This window comes from Triplophysa rosa, linkage group LG2 (assembly GCF_024868665.1).
Source record: "Triplophysa rosa linkage group LG2, Trosa_1v2, whole genome shotgun sequence".
Taxonomy (NCBI): domain Eukaryota; kingdom Metazoa; phylum Chordata; class Actinopteri; order Cypriniformes; family Nemacheilidae; genus Triplophysa; species Triplophysa rosa.
In genome coordinates this window covers 16,475,616-16,493,234 of record NC_079891.1, presented here as the reverse complement: position 1 = coordinate 16,493,234, position 17,619 = coordinate 16,475,616, and the positions used below count along the sequence as shown (strand labels likewise).

Here is a 17,619-nt window from a genome sequence, read left to right as displayed (position 1 = left end):
AAAAGCCTCCGCCATCGGCACTTCAGTGAGCACTTCACTCTTCTCACATGATGAATAAAATCCAACTCCTGCTGCTGATCTTTGCTGCGACACTTGTCCTCTCCTGCGTCAAGGGGGAGATACTCTGAGTTCGGGGAGAATCACAAAGCTCGGAGCCCTCGTCCCGGGACAACACGTCAAATACTCATACTGTCCATCCCAACTTATTATCTGCGAGGGGAACTTGTGAACCGCCACACAGATACTAATTTTGTCTAGACAGGGAACACAAGCCTGTCTTTTCATTAGATTCCAGTTAATGTAAAAGCTGTAACTACTGACCTACTGGCTTATTCCTGTTTTCCTCTTTTATTTTAATTTATTTTAGATTTTAGTTTGTAGCATTTCTGTTTTGGCATTTTTTAGTCTTCTAATACAACCTCCAACCTTGAAATAAAAAAGATTGAGATCCATTGTTTTTATTTGTCCTGCGTTACCTGTGTCTAGTGAAGTAAATAGAAGACTTGCAATTATTACGTACAAACCCTGTAAAAGCTAATTGTTAGTGAAAATGTTTTATTAAAATTTCCTTAGTACTCATTGTGACTTCATTGGCAGTCATTATGGCATCAGCATTAACTCAGTATGACATTGCCACTGGTGTTTATTATGATATTGTCTTTGTTTTGACATTACTCATTATAACATCACTGCCAGTCAATATGACAGTACATCATTATTCATTATGACATCACTTCTGGTCATTATGATCATCATCATTGACATCATAACATCACCGCAGCCCATGATGACATCACTGCTCATTATGACATCACTGCCTGCAATTATGCCATGACATCATTGCTCATTATGACATCATCACTGTGGTCATTATGACATTACAGATGACACCATCACCTCTTAATGACATCATCACTCTTAATGATGTCATCACCTACACTGATTATGACATTAACATTGGCACCAATGACAGTGTCATTAAAAAGGATTATAAAGGCACAATAATGTTAAAATGGTTGTAACATTAATTAAAACAACCCACTAACAATTTTATTAGTTTATTAGCTCTAAAGGGATAGTTCATCCAAAAATGAAAATTTTGTCATCAGTTACTCATCCTCCGGTTGTTCCAGACCTTTATAAATTTCTCTGTTCTGCTGAGCACAAATGCCCGGTTTCACAGACACGGCTTAGCTCAAGTCAGGACTATGCCTTAGTTGAATTAAGATATTTATGTCGCCTTTATAAAAATACCTTAGAAGAATACATTAGTGGTGTGCATCTCGAGACAAAACAATGGCACTGATATATTTTAAGATATTTCTGGGCAAGTTATATTCAGTTAAGACAGGTCACACATTCATTTTAGTCTAGGACTAGCCTTATGCCTTGTCTGTGAAACCGGGGCAAAGAAAGATAACCAAACAGAATGTCGATAACCAACAGATCTCATCCCCCATTTTCTGCCATAGTAGGGAAAATAACTACTATGGGAGTCAATGGGGGATGAGATCTGTTTGGTTACTGACATTCTTCCAAATATCTTCTTTAGTGTTTAGCTGATCATATAATTTTTTACAGGTTTGGAACAATATGAGGGTGAGTAATGACATATTTGATGACATAAACTATCCCTTTAACTAGTCAGATATATAAACAAACATCTATTTAAAGAATAACGCTAACAGAATCCTTATCAAGAATATACATTGGACAGTTAAGCAGTCCATTTTTTACAGTAAATAATATCTGTAATATACAGTAGTATAATAATATGGTAGGAGGAGTGTCCTCGACTAAGGATATACATAATCGAATCAGAATTGTCACGTCTTGCCTATAGTCGACGGATAGTCGAATGCAAAGTTCAGTCTAAGTAACGAACCTCGTGCATTTACAGACAAAGTGTTAATTCATATTTAAATGCCCAAACATTCAGTAAGTGACAAATGTTGGAAACGGTGTACACATCATCTGCGGGTGCGTGCGGAACGTGCTGCTTCTCTTTACCGGTCTCACAGTACAGAAGACGTTGAGAGACGCTATCCTGCGCTGGGTCATAGCCAGACCTCGCGCTCATATGCGCCGGGGGTTTCTGTACCCAACCCTAAAAATGTCCCATTTCTTTACATCATAAATAATATTATTTTAATATAAATATATCATAAATATATCCCGTCTGCTACGCCACTTCCCATATAACCAAAGCGGCATAATCCCCATTGCATAACACCTCTGTGAAGATTCGACTGTGAGATTGGTCGACGCATCAGGCTCCTCCTATGGAAGCATCGAATTTTCGACTATGCGGGGTCACCCCTTTAATATGGTCTAAAATCTGCTATAGATGAGAGACGAAATAAGTCTCGAAATGCTACAATGCATTTCAATAATTTGCACAAAAATATTGTTTAGTTGTATGCAAAGTTCTCCAATATCACTGTGTCCTTGAAATGAACACAGTTCTACGTGTGTGTCCAGCAGTATTTCTGTTTCTGCAGCAGAATCATCATTTGAAGAACACTCAGGCAGAAGCTGTGCACTCTGCACTGTGAAAAATAAACCGACTATATTTGATCTGCAACTTGAAGCTAGAATATCATGTCACATTAGAAGTGGACTTTCACTATCGACAATCAATTTCCCTGACATCTTGTTATTTCCCCCTCCTCCTTTCATTTCCTTTTCTTCTCTCTGTACGTGTGATCTCTCAGGGCGGGCTTTGGCCTCAAGAAGCCTCTAAAGATGAATATGGTGAAGAGGATCATGGGCCGGCCACGGCAGGAGGAGTGCAGCCCGCAGGACAACGCGCTGGGCCTCATGCACCTGCGCCGCCTCTTCTCCGAGCTCTGCCACCCACCACGTCATATGACACAGAAAGAGCAGGAGGAGAAACTCTACATGATGCTGCCTGTTTTCAACCGGGTGAGAGAGATAACGGATTACTTAAAGAAACAGCGTCATCATTTAACATGCATGATTAAAAAATACAATAGCATTTCACCTTTAGTTAGTAGACAGTTCACTTATATGAAAAATGAACGATTGTGTGAACTAACATTACTAAAAAATACTAAATGGTGTAAAAATGCTCAATATTAGTTCATCTTGACTAATGCATTAATGTTAATGAGTGGAAATTTATCGTAAAGTGTTACAAAGAAGCATACATACATATGGGTGTTTCTGCAGCTACGGGCACTCAGAGGTGTTGGACAGGCACATTTACTTGAAAAAAATCATAAAACGATTAGTAAATAATACAAAAAATTAAATAGACGTTATGAATTTAAAGGTCTCTCATTGGCTGGTGAAGTGCATAATGGTCCTAATTATGCCACGAGAAAAGATTGTAGAGGACATCAGTTACAGCTCATCATTGTGAATGAGAGGCCGCTGACCTTCTATAGTCTGCGTGCATTTGGCGAGCACTTGTTGAAATGCGTTAACCAGACTCTCTGTGTGCAAAGCTTTATTATATGAAAGGTGTAATAGAACCTTCTGAAATTGTTGCATATTATAACATGATTAACACAGCAGTATGTATGTTGATTTTCATTAATTTGGCGAGAGGACTGTACATTTTAAACTCTTCAGACCCAAATTATTCCACAAGCACAAATAGTAGCAATGGTTTAGTTTTTGTCTAGCTGAATATTTGTTATGATTATTATTTTATTGTTTTAACCAATGGATATTCGTTCTGAACAGAAAACAATTATAGTAAATATAATTATATATAAAAACAGTTAATATAATCTATATATTAATTCAATGATTTATAACTTTATTAAAAAGAATCAATATTACTGCAACCAGAAATCATGGGGCTAAGATTGGGTACTCAGTGTTTTTCTTCTGTTATTTGAACTGACACAACACCAAAATTGAGCATAAGACTCTTCAGACATCAAGAGAGTGATGCCTGATTTAATCTCAGCATGAGCCCTACAGGTCCTTGTGTATGCAGAGGGAAAAAGGTTTGCATGAAAAAAGCCTTGATATGTGTGTGTATAACCGTGTCTCTGTCTGACAGGTTTTTGGGAACGGTCCACCGAGCACAATGCATGAGAAGTTCTCAGACCTGCTGCAGTTCACCACGCAGGTGTCCAGACTGATGGTGACCGAGATCAGACGGAGAGCGTCCAATAAATCAACAGGTACTTTATCATATGCGCACACATGCACCAGATATGCTCTTAGCTGTAAGGCATTACAAAAGACAATGTTCCAGTCTGTATAATTGTGAGTTGAAGTAAAAGGTCAGAGGAATGTTTGCACAGTCTTTCCCAGCTGTTTTGTATGTATCCTACAGTTCTTCAAAGAAAAACACAAATGTTTTGTTATACTCAATATGTTTTTACATTTTTACAGTGATTCATTTACCAAATTTAAACTGTTGATACTCAAAATGTTCAGCTCTTTCTTTAATGAGACACTTTGAGCTGGTTTGTTAGTCAAAGGTTTTGGCGGTTTGGGGGAAATTAGAGAAACTTTCTCATAGAAGATAGAATTATTATTAAAGTGCCATATGTTTATGAAATATCACTAATTACATATCTTAATATTTTGACTGCCTTATTTTTTATGGTATAATTTCTGTTTCATAGTTTCAAAATCGCAATATCGAGATCAAGTACCTTTTGAATATCTGCTTAAGTACCCTGTGGGGTAGATGTAATCCTGATTGGGAAACACTAGTTAAAAACTAGCATATTAAATAAAGGGTGTGTTCACACTTGGCAGTTTTGGTTCTATTTAAACTAATGCCGGTGCGATTGCTCTACTAGTGTGATATTATTCTATAAGCTTTTGGAAGACCTCAAAAATAAAGCTCTCGGATTAAAGGAGCAAAACAGATATTTTAGCGGCATCTAGTGGTGAGGTTGCAAATTGCAACCAATGGCTCACTCCACCCTTCTCCCTCCGTTTCGAAGCACTACAACAACTGACACAGGACAAACATGCCATCAGGTTTTCGCTTCTTTGCTCTACAGAGCGCGTTTTGTAAATACGTTATCTCCTTGGGAAGTTTGTCCGATTAGGGCTGCTGTAAAAACAACGTGGTGAATTCCATGCAAGGGGATCTGCGGTGTATGTAAATTGGAAAAGCTCATTATAAGGTAATAAAAACACAACGCTTCTTTATGTAAGGTCTTTATACACCTCTGAAGACATTTAGTATGTATGTTATTGTCTCCGCGTCCTTCCCCAGATGAGGCCAGTCACACACGAGCTGACGTGTGAAAATGGATTTGATCCAGACGCGCAGACTGTCAAACGTGTCAGTGATTGCGTTTATGTGTGTGCTCCTCCCACAGAGGCCGCCAGCAGAGCCATTGTGCAGTTTCTGGAGGTAAATCAGAGCGAAGAGGCGAGCCGGGGCTGGATGCTCCTGACCACCATCAACCTGCTGGCCTCCTCCGGACAGGTCTGTGTTGTTTAATGCACTCCAGATTCAACAAATAATATGTAACACTTGATATAGGTACAGCAAATAAAAATGAGCAGAGAATAATTTAATCATTTTGATCTGGGCAAGGAATAAGATCTATAAATAGATTCAGTGACTCAACAGTAAAAGTCGTAGACTCAGCACTTATCCACACTAAGAACGTACTGTCGTCCATGCTAGGTTTGCTCTGTCAACACCTGTCCACAGATTTGTTCCTTGAATATGAAGCAGCTGGTTTTGACGTGTGCCTTGTGTGTTTGCAGCTGAATAAGACCCCCTTATCGCTAGTCTGACCTGGACACTGCCCTATTCTTTCACTGGGGGATTGGTGAGCCAGGTGGACCGATACGATGACATTTCCATCACTTTGTTCTTAGTCAGTGCTGTCAGGCATGACCATTGAGTTTTTGAGGCTTGACCTCTGAACAGAGACCTATCCCATCTATCTTCTTGTGAAAAATGGCTTCTCCAACAATAGTTTTAAAGATGGTTTCAGGCTAGACTTCACGTAACCTTTTTCTCTGTTTCTGGATAGCTTGGTGTTTTTGATAGGTTTCATTTCTCAAGCTGTCCAAAGTTCAAGCTTACAATGTGTATTTCAATATATTTGGTTCCGGCTTGGGTCATTTTATGAATGGGAAGCTGTTTTTGAAAGGAACTCTGGGTTACTGACCACACCTCTGTGATGGAGTACATACCACATACATGATCTTAAATTTCTTGTGGTTTTTATAGGCCTTAGGCATTTTGTCCCTGTACTGTGAGGTATTGATCAAACAGATCTGTCGTGTCATTTATCATCAGGTCTTTGGAGTTGTTGACCAGATTATCTTCTGTCAGTCTGGATGACTGATGTTTTAGGTCACCTGAAACTGTTAACTAAAATGTCACGTCCAGCCATTTTTACCTTGTTGATGTAGACACCTTGACTTGGCAACTTAGTTTAGTTTGCAATGGCACGGGGTAGTTTCTGAATATTTTGCATTGGGTTGTGGGGTTGTAAATGGTTAACAATAACCTGGGCGTGTGATTGCTCCAATACAAGGGCATGATGATGTCATAGGCACTCCTAAAGGATGTCGGTGGATGTATAGATGGTTTCAAAGCAACAACATAAGTGAAAGTGACCTATTAGTCAGATATGGTGACCCATACCCGAAATGTGACCTCTGCATTTAACTCATCCAGAGAGTAGTGAACACACGTACACCCGGAGCAGTGGGCAGCTATCACTGCAGTGCCTGGGGAGCAAGTAGGGGTAAGGTGCCTTGCTCAAGGGCACCTCAGTCGTTACCGGCCGGCCCTGGGAATCGAACCGGCAACCTTCTGGTCACAAGTCCGACTCTCTAACCATTATAGCCACGACTGCCCATAAAGAAACGTTACTGCGCATGCATGCGTTTCTGGCCCAAACTTAACTTCCAGTACACATCCGCAAAGAATAGAGTCCCTACTGATTTTTTCTGATAACAAGCAAAAGAAATGACAAGTAAATTACATTAGCTAGCAAGTTAAAAGTATGTCTATTGTCTAGTCAGTGTTATTTTCGGTTACCAGTAGAGGAACCGTTACTTGGCTAAACTTATTTGCGACAAAGTTTCACGACCAATTTAACAAATTGCTTATTTAATAAAATTAACATACAATAAAATTCAACAAATTGTTTATTTAATACTATATAAACAATTATGTATAAATTAATATAAAATTAATAAACAATATAAATTAATTAAAATATTAAAAGTTATATTATCAGCCACATACAAGACCAATCAACAAACGCAGACCGGAAGTTAACTTTGGGCCAGGCATACGTGTCCGGTGAAACCGTTATATGTGTTATATGTACTGTTACCATAAAAATGTATCCCCTTTATAGTAAAATGCTCCAAGGTAATGAAAAATAACTTGGGACATGCCCAAAAAAAACATTAATTATTCTGTGTAAGTGGGTAAGTTGTTTATTTGTTGGCATGTTTTCATAAAGGAGGTACGTCATTATTTAGTTGTTTTGCCAACAGACTCGAATCTCTCTGAAGTCTGTTGTTTGCCACAAGTCTAGTTTAATCTCTAATCCTTAAAGATAATTTATCTCGATAACACGATGAAAAGAACAGGTGCACAAAAATACTGAGTGCAGAAGTGTAGATTTTCTGTGCCCTAATGAGTGTTCTTTCTCTCACAAAGCATTTTATTTTCGCTCCTCCTGCATTTACATAGAATATACAATTAAACCACTTTCATCTGATCATGCTACTTTTCTTCATGCTGCTCTTGTCTTGAAACCAGCCGCACTGTAATAAACCAACACAGAAAGATGACATCTTCTAATACATGCCCTGCAATTTATAAGAGTTTGTCGTAATCCGTAGGATGAGTTTGAATTACATTACCACTATCATTTCAGGCAGGATACTCTGGTTTTGAGAAGTTTTTGAGGGGTAAAATATGTTTGTATTCTAAGCGAGTTGGAGACAAAACGCAGTGCTCCTGGCAACACCCGCCCCTCAGAAACAACAAAAGTCTTTTCTTTTCTTTTTATAAGAACGCTCTTCATGCTCAACATTCCCACTGCACCCTCAAATCACCCTCACGGACACTCTTTCTCTTGTCTCAACATTTTTCCCACTGCTGAGACTTGCATTGCTGGTCTGTGAGAAGTCCTCCAGCTCTTTCTTTTTTATTCGCCGGTGGTATTTTCCTGCATTTGACATTATCATGTAGCGGCTGTAGTTGTCGTGTACACTTGACCCAGGACCATGTTGTGTTCTGGCACAGCCTCATGCCATATTTGGATGAGACAAGCTTTCCTTGAGAAGGTCATATAAAACATGCTAGATCTAAAAGCTTTTTCCTCATGCAACCATGTTAAAAAAAACACTGGAGCAAAATTGTTTAATTTAATTTATTTTATTTTTATCAAATCATTCTTTTCTCAAGTGATAGACTCCTGCATTGGCTGATAATGTCGGCCAGCATTTCAAGTTTTTGTAAAAATATTGACATCAGCCGATATATCGCCAAAGTCTTTCCGTTTATCTACCATGTAGTGCATAAGCCATTCAGATGTTAACCCAGCATCTGACAGACAGTAAAATTATGTTACATTTTATTTCACGCAGCAACACTCCAGAGTGCAGCAAAGTGTATATTAAATAGAGATGCCCCAATATTACATTTCTCTGCCGATACCCATATCAGATATCTGCTGATACTGATTCTGAAGATTAAATGAATACTTTCCTAATGTTATTAATTCATATAATAACTATTAATATTAAACATCAAACTGTTTCTTAACATTTTCTGCATACAGGATCTCACAGAAGTGAGTACACCCCTCACATTTTAGTAAATATTTTATTATAGCTTTTCATGTGACAACACTGAAGAAATGACACTTTGCTACAATGTTCCTATGTCAGAAGAGGAGCGAAATCTGATCGGCTCGATTTCTCGCTTGCTTGCAGAGTCACTTTGTTTTGGTGAACAAACTTTCTGTGTTGTCATTTTTCACGTTTTCTGAGTTGGTAGATGCACAAGGGACACGATTATAGCACTTAAAGGAAAAGTTTATCTCAAAATCAAAATCGTGTTATTTTTTACTCACACACATAACGTTCAACATGGTCCTCCCGGCGTCTTCGGAACACAAATAACGATGTTTAGGTGACATCCGAGAGATTTCCAGGCCTCCTCATAGACATCACGGTTATAGTTGTTGTCAAGGTCCAGAAAAGTACCAAAGACATCGTTAAATTGGTCCATCCGCTCATAGTGGCTCAGTTGGATTTTTTTTGAAGTGACGAGAATACTTTGTGTGAAAAACAAAACAAAAGAATGACTTTAATTGATATATTCTCCTCTGTCATGTCCGTTTATGGTGCGTCAAGCAGACGCACACTGTATATAAGCTGATATTCGCAAAATGTCTGATGATTTTGATATTGAGGAAGACTTGCATTTTTTTGCCCAACTGAATGCGTCGAAGTGTTCTTGTGAACGCGTACCATAGACTGACAAGACAGGAGAATATATCGATTAAAGTCGTTATTTTGGTTTGTTTGATTGCTTTAGCGTTCAGGCATACTACTACAGAGCCTTTTCCAAGCCTTCACCTTCTGCCATATCAGAGAAGTCATCTCATGCATTGAGTCACACTGAGGTTGCAATTTCTCACACATGGACCTTAATTTACTGTGCCAAGGAGGCTTTATCACTGTGACCTGCCTTTACCCAAACTCATGTTTGAATGAAAAATGCTCTTTACATTTTTGCCAGTTTTATCCCGTTTATGGAATGAAAATGTGGATATGCTGAATTTCATTTCGTATTGCTTTTGCTGTGCCATTTGTGTGAGAAAGTGAGCGTGACAGTGCTGTTATGCATGCTTTATACACTGCTGGGATTCTTTGGCTACATCTCAATGCCCACTTTGGGGTGATAATATTGGATTTTTTTGATAATATTTGCTGTTAATTTGATAATATTGGCTGTTTTTGACCCTTTGTGGCATGTTTTTGTGTTGCAGCCTGTGCGTACGGATTCAGGGAGAGATACGTGTGTGAGCGTGTATGCGTGTGAGAGAGAATCATTTGCCACCCTATCCTTTTCCTGACTCTTAAAAGCAGTCGATTGGATTTTATCCTCTTACATCAGTGTTGCGTTGGCATCAGTAGCAGGATGTGCTGTGATTAGTGTCAGAGCCGTGACGGTTGCAGGTGACACGGTTGAGAGAGTGAAGATCTGACCCGCCTGCAGCATCGCATCCACCTGAGCCCCTTTAGAGCTGAGCGATGACATCATCCCTCTCCCGTGTGTGGCTGTATTTTGGCAGCAGCTGTTCACATTTTTCAGCGTTTAATGTTTGGATGGTTGCGGAGTGCTGATTTTTGGTAGATTAAAGAAATTACAGCTGATAAAACAGAAAATAATTGCACGTTTGTACAGCTTGTATTGTCAATGTACGTGTTATGAAAAAAATTGCAATACTATCGTGTATTCTACATATGTCATCATTTCTTTTTTTTCTGCCTCTACTATAAGTACTAATATGTATTTTCAATGTTCATGTTCAACAATGCAAAATTGTGAAAAGTGCTGTAGAAATACATTTTGAATAGAATTGAATAAGTGGGATTTTTTATGTCCAATATTGACTGATAATTCATATACAGCCTACTGTATACATCTATCCTTATACAATTTTCATGTATATTTTTTATAGTGCTTTTCTTAACTTTCTTGTGAAATTACAGTTTTACAGAAAATTATTTATAATAATTTGATGTTTTTTTCTGTTGTAAGGACAAGAATCACAGATTCAGGTATTCAAATTCAGATTGAGGATTTGTTGTAATCCCTATTTCACCCATTCGTTAAACTCACAGATACGAGGATTTTCTCACAGTGTCTGAGTCACAGGATTGCAGGCATTTAATCCCATTTGACTCACTGATTCAAATTTTTCTTCTCTTTACATAGTCTAACTACCATATTTCTTAAATATTAAGCACTTCGCAGAGTCATTTAGCTGGATACAAAATGAATCTTTACACCATGTCTTCGTTTCCTGAATGTTTTTTTAACCAGATTTTGAATTCCTTTTGTTTTGTGCTTCTGCAGAAAACAGTGGACTGTATGACCACCATGTCGGTGCCCTCCACGCTGGTGAAATGTCTGTACTTGTTTTTCGACCTCCCTCACATGCCCGAAGTTCCTGCTGCCACCCAGACTGAACTTCCTCTGGCTGACCGCAGAGCCCTGTTACAGAAAGTCTTTGTGCAGGTCTGTCTATTCATTTGAATACTTTCCTCACAATTATAAATGTAGATATCATTGAGCTGTTTAGAATAAGATTTAATAAAGAACTATCACCATATGATTATAGGAATGCCGTTTTAATGTATTTCTCCACTTTGACCATTCATTCTTTCCTGATTTTCCTTTTAGATCATGGTGAAGCTGTGCAGTTTTGTTTCTCCGGCAGAGGAACTTGCTCAGAAAGATGATCTACAGCTGCTCTTCAGTGCCATCACCTCCTGGTGTCCCCCCCACAACCTGCCCTGGAGGAAGAGCGCTGGAGAAGTTCTCACCACCCTATCCCGGCATGGCCTCAGCGTCAATGTCGTAAAATATATCCATGGTGAGCTCTGCCGATAGTTCTCTGTTTCTGCCCGATTGCTTTTTCCTCTAGATACTGACGTGCATGGATGTGTAATGCTGAGACGGATTTGCTGCTCGAATCCTGTAAACCCAAGTATCATTTAAACCTTACGTAACCATAAACACAAATGACAATTGTGCCTTTAAGTTTTTTTAGAGGTCAGTTTAATATGTGCTGCTTAGTTTATAAGATGGTGCACTATCATCATGACATAGAGTGTTCTGGCTCTCTTTTACAGAGAAAGAGTGTTTGTCAACATGCATCCAGAACATGCAGCAGTCAGATGACCTCTCGCCTCTGGAGATCGTGGAGATGTTCGCTGGGCTCTCGTGCTTCTTGAAGGACTCAAGTGACGTCTCGCAGACGCTACTGGACGACTTCCGCATGTGTCAGGGATACACCTTCCTGATAGATCTTATGATCAGGTGCCTGATCTGTTATTTATGCATGGTTTTACCGTTACGCATTTAGCAGATACTTTTATGCATTTACGAGAATGTGCATTCCCTGGGGCTCTAAACAAGGACTCTAGTTAAAGGGACAGTTCACCCAAAAATAAAAATTCTATCAATATTTACTAACCCTCGAGTTGTTCCAAATCTGTATAAATTGCTCTGTTCTGAAAGATTTTTAAAAGAATGCTTGTAACCAAACAGTTTTTGGCCACCATTGTCTACCATAGTAAGAAAAATGACAATGGTAGTCAAAAGTCCCCCAGAACTGTTTGCTTTACTACATTCTTAAAAATATATTCTTTTGTGTTTAACAGAACAAAAAAATGTATAAAGCAATTTTTCCTACTTTGGTAGTAAATCACATAACACATAATACTCAGTACCAAAAACTAATATCAAGTAAAACACTTACAGGAATCTTTTAAAACAGAATACAAAATACATTTAAAAGTGCATAACGATGGTAAGCACTCCAATTTAAGTACACTTTGCAAATCACTTTTGGAACTTTTTAAGCGTAAATACGATTGAGATCTGGTGCAATAACTATTTGTGTACAATGTTAAAAGATTAGAAATATAAGAAGGTAATTTTCCCAGAAGTGCCTTAGCAATATATATATATATGAACTTTCCTCCTAAAATGTAAATATGAACATGAATTGTTCAGCATTGTTGCTTGTAGTTTTTGGTTTTGTTTTAGCCTGTGCTTTAAAACTGCATTGGATGTTAGTAATTTTGATATTATAATTGGCATAATAATTCTTGAGAAACCATTGAACGGTTGTGGTGATTCTGTTCTTCTGTGCCTTTTAGGTTGGAACAGGCCAAAGAGGATGAATCCAAAGATGCTCTAATGGACCTGGTGAACCTGGTGACGGCTCTGACCACATACGGTGTCAGTGACCTGAAGACAGCTTGTCTCACCACCGGTGCGCCCTTCCTGCTTCCAGGTTTTGTGGTTCCCCAGGCTTCTGGGAAAGGTCAGTGCTCCATGAAATGACAGCTAACATGTTGAGATATTATTTCACAGCACAGCTGGCTGTGAAAGCTGGTGATGAGAAATACAGGGTATGTTGAACTTTAGCCAGGAAACATTGAGATATGTTCGTATGGCTTGTTTGCTATGTAAAGGATTTACAGTCCTTCGCTGTTAAAATACTCAAGGGCTGTCAGCCCCGTGGTTAGCACTCCAGACACATATACATGAGCTGTTGGCTCACGGGGACCCGCGTTCGAGTCCGACCTGGGTCATGTCTCCTACCCTCATGTTTACATTTATTTATCCAACTGTAAAAATATTTGTCTAAATAATAATAAGCAAATATTTGTGTTGTAATATCCATTACAAGACATATTTAAACAACAAAGTAGTTTGAAATAAAACACAATTCCAGCAATATACAGTCATATTCATCTCAACATTGTAATTTATATGATGTACTGTAGTATCGTAATTATTTGTGCTAAATTTCGGTTTTTAAAATTTGACAAAAATGATGTAAATGATACGCATGAATGACTCCTTATTACAAGCTTGCAGAATGATTTAACCTCTCTGTCTAACCCACTGAGGGAGATGAGCAGTATTCTTCCTCCCTGCATCCTCGTTTGATTTATTAACCTCCTCATCTGCGTCTGCTGCCTCCCATTGCCGCCAGACTAGATTACACTGTTAATCACACGGGGAGGAGAGAGGCCTGCGCTTTCGGAGGGAGAATTAAAACATTAGTGTTCACTGGCTGTAAATGGCATTAATTGGACAGGGGGAGGCAAACAGCAGACACCTACTGGTAATCTGGTTAGGTTATTTGTTTGGCCCGTCTTACGCTTCGCCAAGAGCCATTAAATGCTGTAATTAAAATAACGCCAGCAGATAATGTTGTTTATGCACCCAGTCACATCAAGGCTTCCTCTTTTCCAACAAGCCAATCAACACCAGTTTATTCCCTGCATCGCCGAGTGTCGTTTTCATGCCGACATCAGCACTGTGTTAAAAGGTTGAGAGGCACGAGAATATGTTTTAATATGCAGGGTAAAGTGCTTGCTTATGTTGCTGAACAATCATTTGATCGGCTGACATTCCAAGTAATATTGTATACCGTATACAATCATAAACTCTTGTTAAAGAGCATGTGACTGTTTAAAATAACCATATGACGGTGTTAAAGGGATAGGTTACCCAAAAATGAAAATTCTGTCATCATTTACTCGACCCCTCTTGTCATTTCAAACCTGTATGACTTTCTTTCTTCCGCAGAACATAAAAGAAGATCTTTTAAAGAACGTTGGTAACCGAACAACGGTGGCACCCTTTGACTTGTATTGGTTTTGTGTCCATACAATAGAAGTGAGTGGGTACCGCTGTTGTTTGGTTACCAACATTCTTCTAAATATCTTCTTTTATGTTCTGCAGAAGAAAGAAAGCAATACAGGTTTGAAATGACAAGAGGGCGAGTAAACGATGACAGAATTTTCATTTTTGGGTAAAGTAGGGCTGTAGCGTTACTGTGGTGTTATAAAGTTTCCTAATGAAATATTTTCATTTCTTTTTTCAGGCCACACAGTAAGAAACATCCAGGCCTTCTCTGTCCTTCAGAACGCCTTCTTGAAGGCCAAAAGCGGTCGGCTGGCTCGCATGATCCTCGAAGCCATCGCCAACATCTACGCCGCCGACTACGCCAACTATTTCATCTTAGAGGCGCAACACACGCTGTCGCAGTTCGCCGAGAGGGTGGCAAAGCTCCCGGAGGTGCAGTCCAAGTACTTCGAGCTGTTGGAGTTTGTGGTCTTCGCGCTCAATTACGTACCGTGCAAAGAGCTTTTCAGCGTTAGCGTGCTGTTGAAGTCGAGCACGTCTTATGGGTGCAGCATCACAGCCACTCGCACTCTCCTCAAGATGGTACGCCACCACCCTGTCTTCGGTGACGTCTTTCGTGAGTTCGGACTGCTTGAAGTGCTGGTTAACCTGCTTCACAAGTATGCAGCGCTGCTGAAAGACCCAACGCAGGCACACAGCGAGCAGGGTAAGACTGAGCTCTTGTGAACTCCCATTTTGAACAAAATGTGTACTGAGTAATAATGGAAAAGCATGACCAAAACACAGTGGTTTTTTACAAAAGCTATGTCAATTGTAAAAGCAACTTTAACTGCGACATGTAAACACATACTGTACATTAGCGTAGTATATGTTAAGTACCAAGGTATGTATATGAAACAAAATAATGAAGGTTGCATGACCAAACCTTAAAATCCTGAAGGCTGTTGCAGTTATTTTCACCTGTTTTTCAAATATGCATCAAAGTGACATGATCACTATAACATGGTTAAGGAGGAGGTACTGTATGCTATATTTTGGTATCTGTCACGTTTTCTATGTTTACTAAATTCTCTCTCTCATTCTCGCTCTCGCTCTCTGGTCAGGCGATTCCAAGAACAATGTGGCAGAAGAGCAAAAGCAGCTTGCCTGGCTCGTCATGGAGACACTCACAGTCCTCCTGCAAGGCTCAAACACCAATGCAGGTAAAACTGTTACAATATCAGATGCTCACTACACAATTATTGTGGCTTGGAGAATTTACAATAACGATATTATCACAATATGTCACAAAATTACTGGGCACTAAATATTCAGTCAAATCTTACATTTTTATTATTTCATGTTTTTTGGACGCTCAATTCAATTCAAATTGATTTATCTAGCGCTTTTCACAGTTTTCATTGTTGCAAAGCAGCTTTACATTCATTATAATAAATAGGACAATAATAATAATAGAGGGTATGCATTGACGTCACTTTCCCACGTGAACATGTCGAGACACGCTCCCCTGGGTGGCAAAGCACCCACCAAAATGGCTGAGGAGAATAGGCGGGACTAAAACACGCAATTATTTGCTGAAATTACAAGCAGCTGGACTTCTCTACAATTTACAAAGGAATCAGGTGTTCCTGTACACTGAATTGCTGAGTGTTTTGCCACCCACGGGGGGTGCTCCGGCATGCTCACGGTCTTGTTCACGTGGTAAAGTGATGACATGTCCATGCCCTCTATAATATATTAACAAAACAAATACACTATATGGGCCATTCTACAGAATTCGTGCAAACTGCTGTCCCACATCAATAAACACATTTAAAAAGCATTCAAGTATTCAAATCTTAGTTGTTTACTAAGATCCTTCTATCATCTTTCAAAACCCACAAAATATAAATATTAATATAAATAAAATCATTTATTGGGTACTTTCAATTGGGAGATGGGTGTCCCAAACCCCTAAACTTTCAACTTAAATATTGTGATCACTACCAAAACATTACCATCACTGAAAATGTGTGTGTTTGGTTCAATGTATATATAAACTAATGAATCCTTAACTTTGAAATCGGTATGATCAATTTTATGCCTTATACAAAGAAAGATTGGATTAAAAAAGCAACAAATCTCATAAATTACACTTGAAATATTGTTAACATTGTAACTGTTATTGATTAACACGTTTTAAAATTAGCAACAAATATATTTAAAAAGTAGATTTAAAGAAAATCTTAATATGTAAATATAATCCTTCTTATTAAATTATATATTATTGTGTTTCGGTAGTGACAAAATTTGGGGAGAGGAAGAATTTTCCAAAACTTTCTGAAATTACAATATGAAAATTAATTGCACATTTACTAGAAAGGTGTACATGTACCTTTGAAATTATACAATTTGCGTACATAAAAAAAATTCTGGGATTTTTTTTCAGATGTTTCCAACTCTGATTTTTCACCAGTCCTGTAGAATGGCCCATATATAAATAAAATTAAAATAAAATACACGGTATTATTCCAAGTTATTCTCTATGCAATGTACATTAATGAAACTAAACTGAAATGAGTACTATAATAGATTTTAAGAAAATATTAAATACAGTATTACAATGTGCGGAGTAGCAGTGGAATATTTGTCGTCGCAGTTAATATGCGTTACTGATGCTGGTAAATGAATAATATTATAATAACAGTAAATACAAGTGTAGGGAGGTGGAGAGAGGGAGTATTCTAAATGCATCTCCAATCACTCTCTTCCTGAAGTCTCTTAAAGGAATATTCCAGATTGGAAGTGTAGTAACCTTTTAAAACATTGTGACAGTAATGTTATTAGAAAGTGTAGCAAAGGCATGGATGGTTATAATATAGCGATTTTATAAATGCTCAGACTTAAAATAGTGACTTTAAGCATTAGAAACCTCTGCAGTCTGCACAAATTTCTCCTTAATCATAGCTATAGTGTTTCCTGGTGCACATTCTTTGATCTTCATTGTTGGCAAAAGCATCCAGAGGTGAAATAATGTGGTGATTAAGTATTTTCCTTTCATCAACAACAAAGCCACACATAGATCCTCTTTGTCATCATGAGGGTTGCCATAGAAATGAATTATTGGAGAACCGGTGATGTGAAGAGTCCAGGGACGTGAAGAGCTCTTGACTAGATTATCTTTGTAATTACAGTAATTCCTGCATGACATGGGTGCATGTTGTGATATCTGTGTAAGAAGAACA

The 17,619-nt window shown here is 38.4% G+C and overlaps 1 protein-coding gene across 4 annotated transcripts in view; it reads left to right on the top strand.

Annotated features, from left to right (window-relative positions):
- wdfy3 (WD repeat and FYVE domain containing 3) overlaps nt 1-17,619 on the top strand; it is an 86,700-nt gene that overhangs the window by 9,910 nt on the left and 59,171 nt on the right. For all 4 annotated transcript variants that reach the window (XM_057350056.1, XM_057350064.1, XM_057350048.1 and 1 more), the window contains exons 2-10: nt 2,715-2,925; nt 4,037-4,160; nt 5,322-5,431; nt 11,081-11,242; nt 11,408-11,600; nt 11,860-12,046; nt 12,892-13,058; nt 14,634-15,101; nt 15,499-15,597. In XM_057350056.1, coding sequence (XP_057206039.1) covers nt 2,746-2,925; nt 4,037-4,160; nt 5,322-5,431; nt 11,081-11,242; nt 11,408-11,600; nt 11,860-12,046; nt 12,892-13,058; nt 14,634-15,101; nt 15,499-15,597 — 1,690 coding nt within the window. In that variant the 5' untranslated portion in view covers nt 2,715-2,745. The remainder of the gene's footprint in view (nt 1-2,714; nt 2,926-4,036; nt 4,161-5,321; nt 5,432-11,080; nt 11,243-11,407; nt 11,601-11,859; nt 12,047-12,891; nt 13,059-14,633; nt 15,102-15,498; nt 15,598-17,619) is intronic.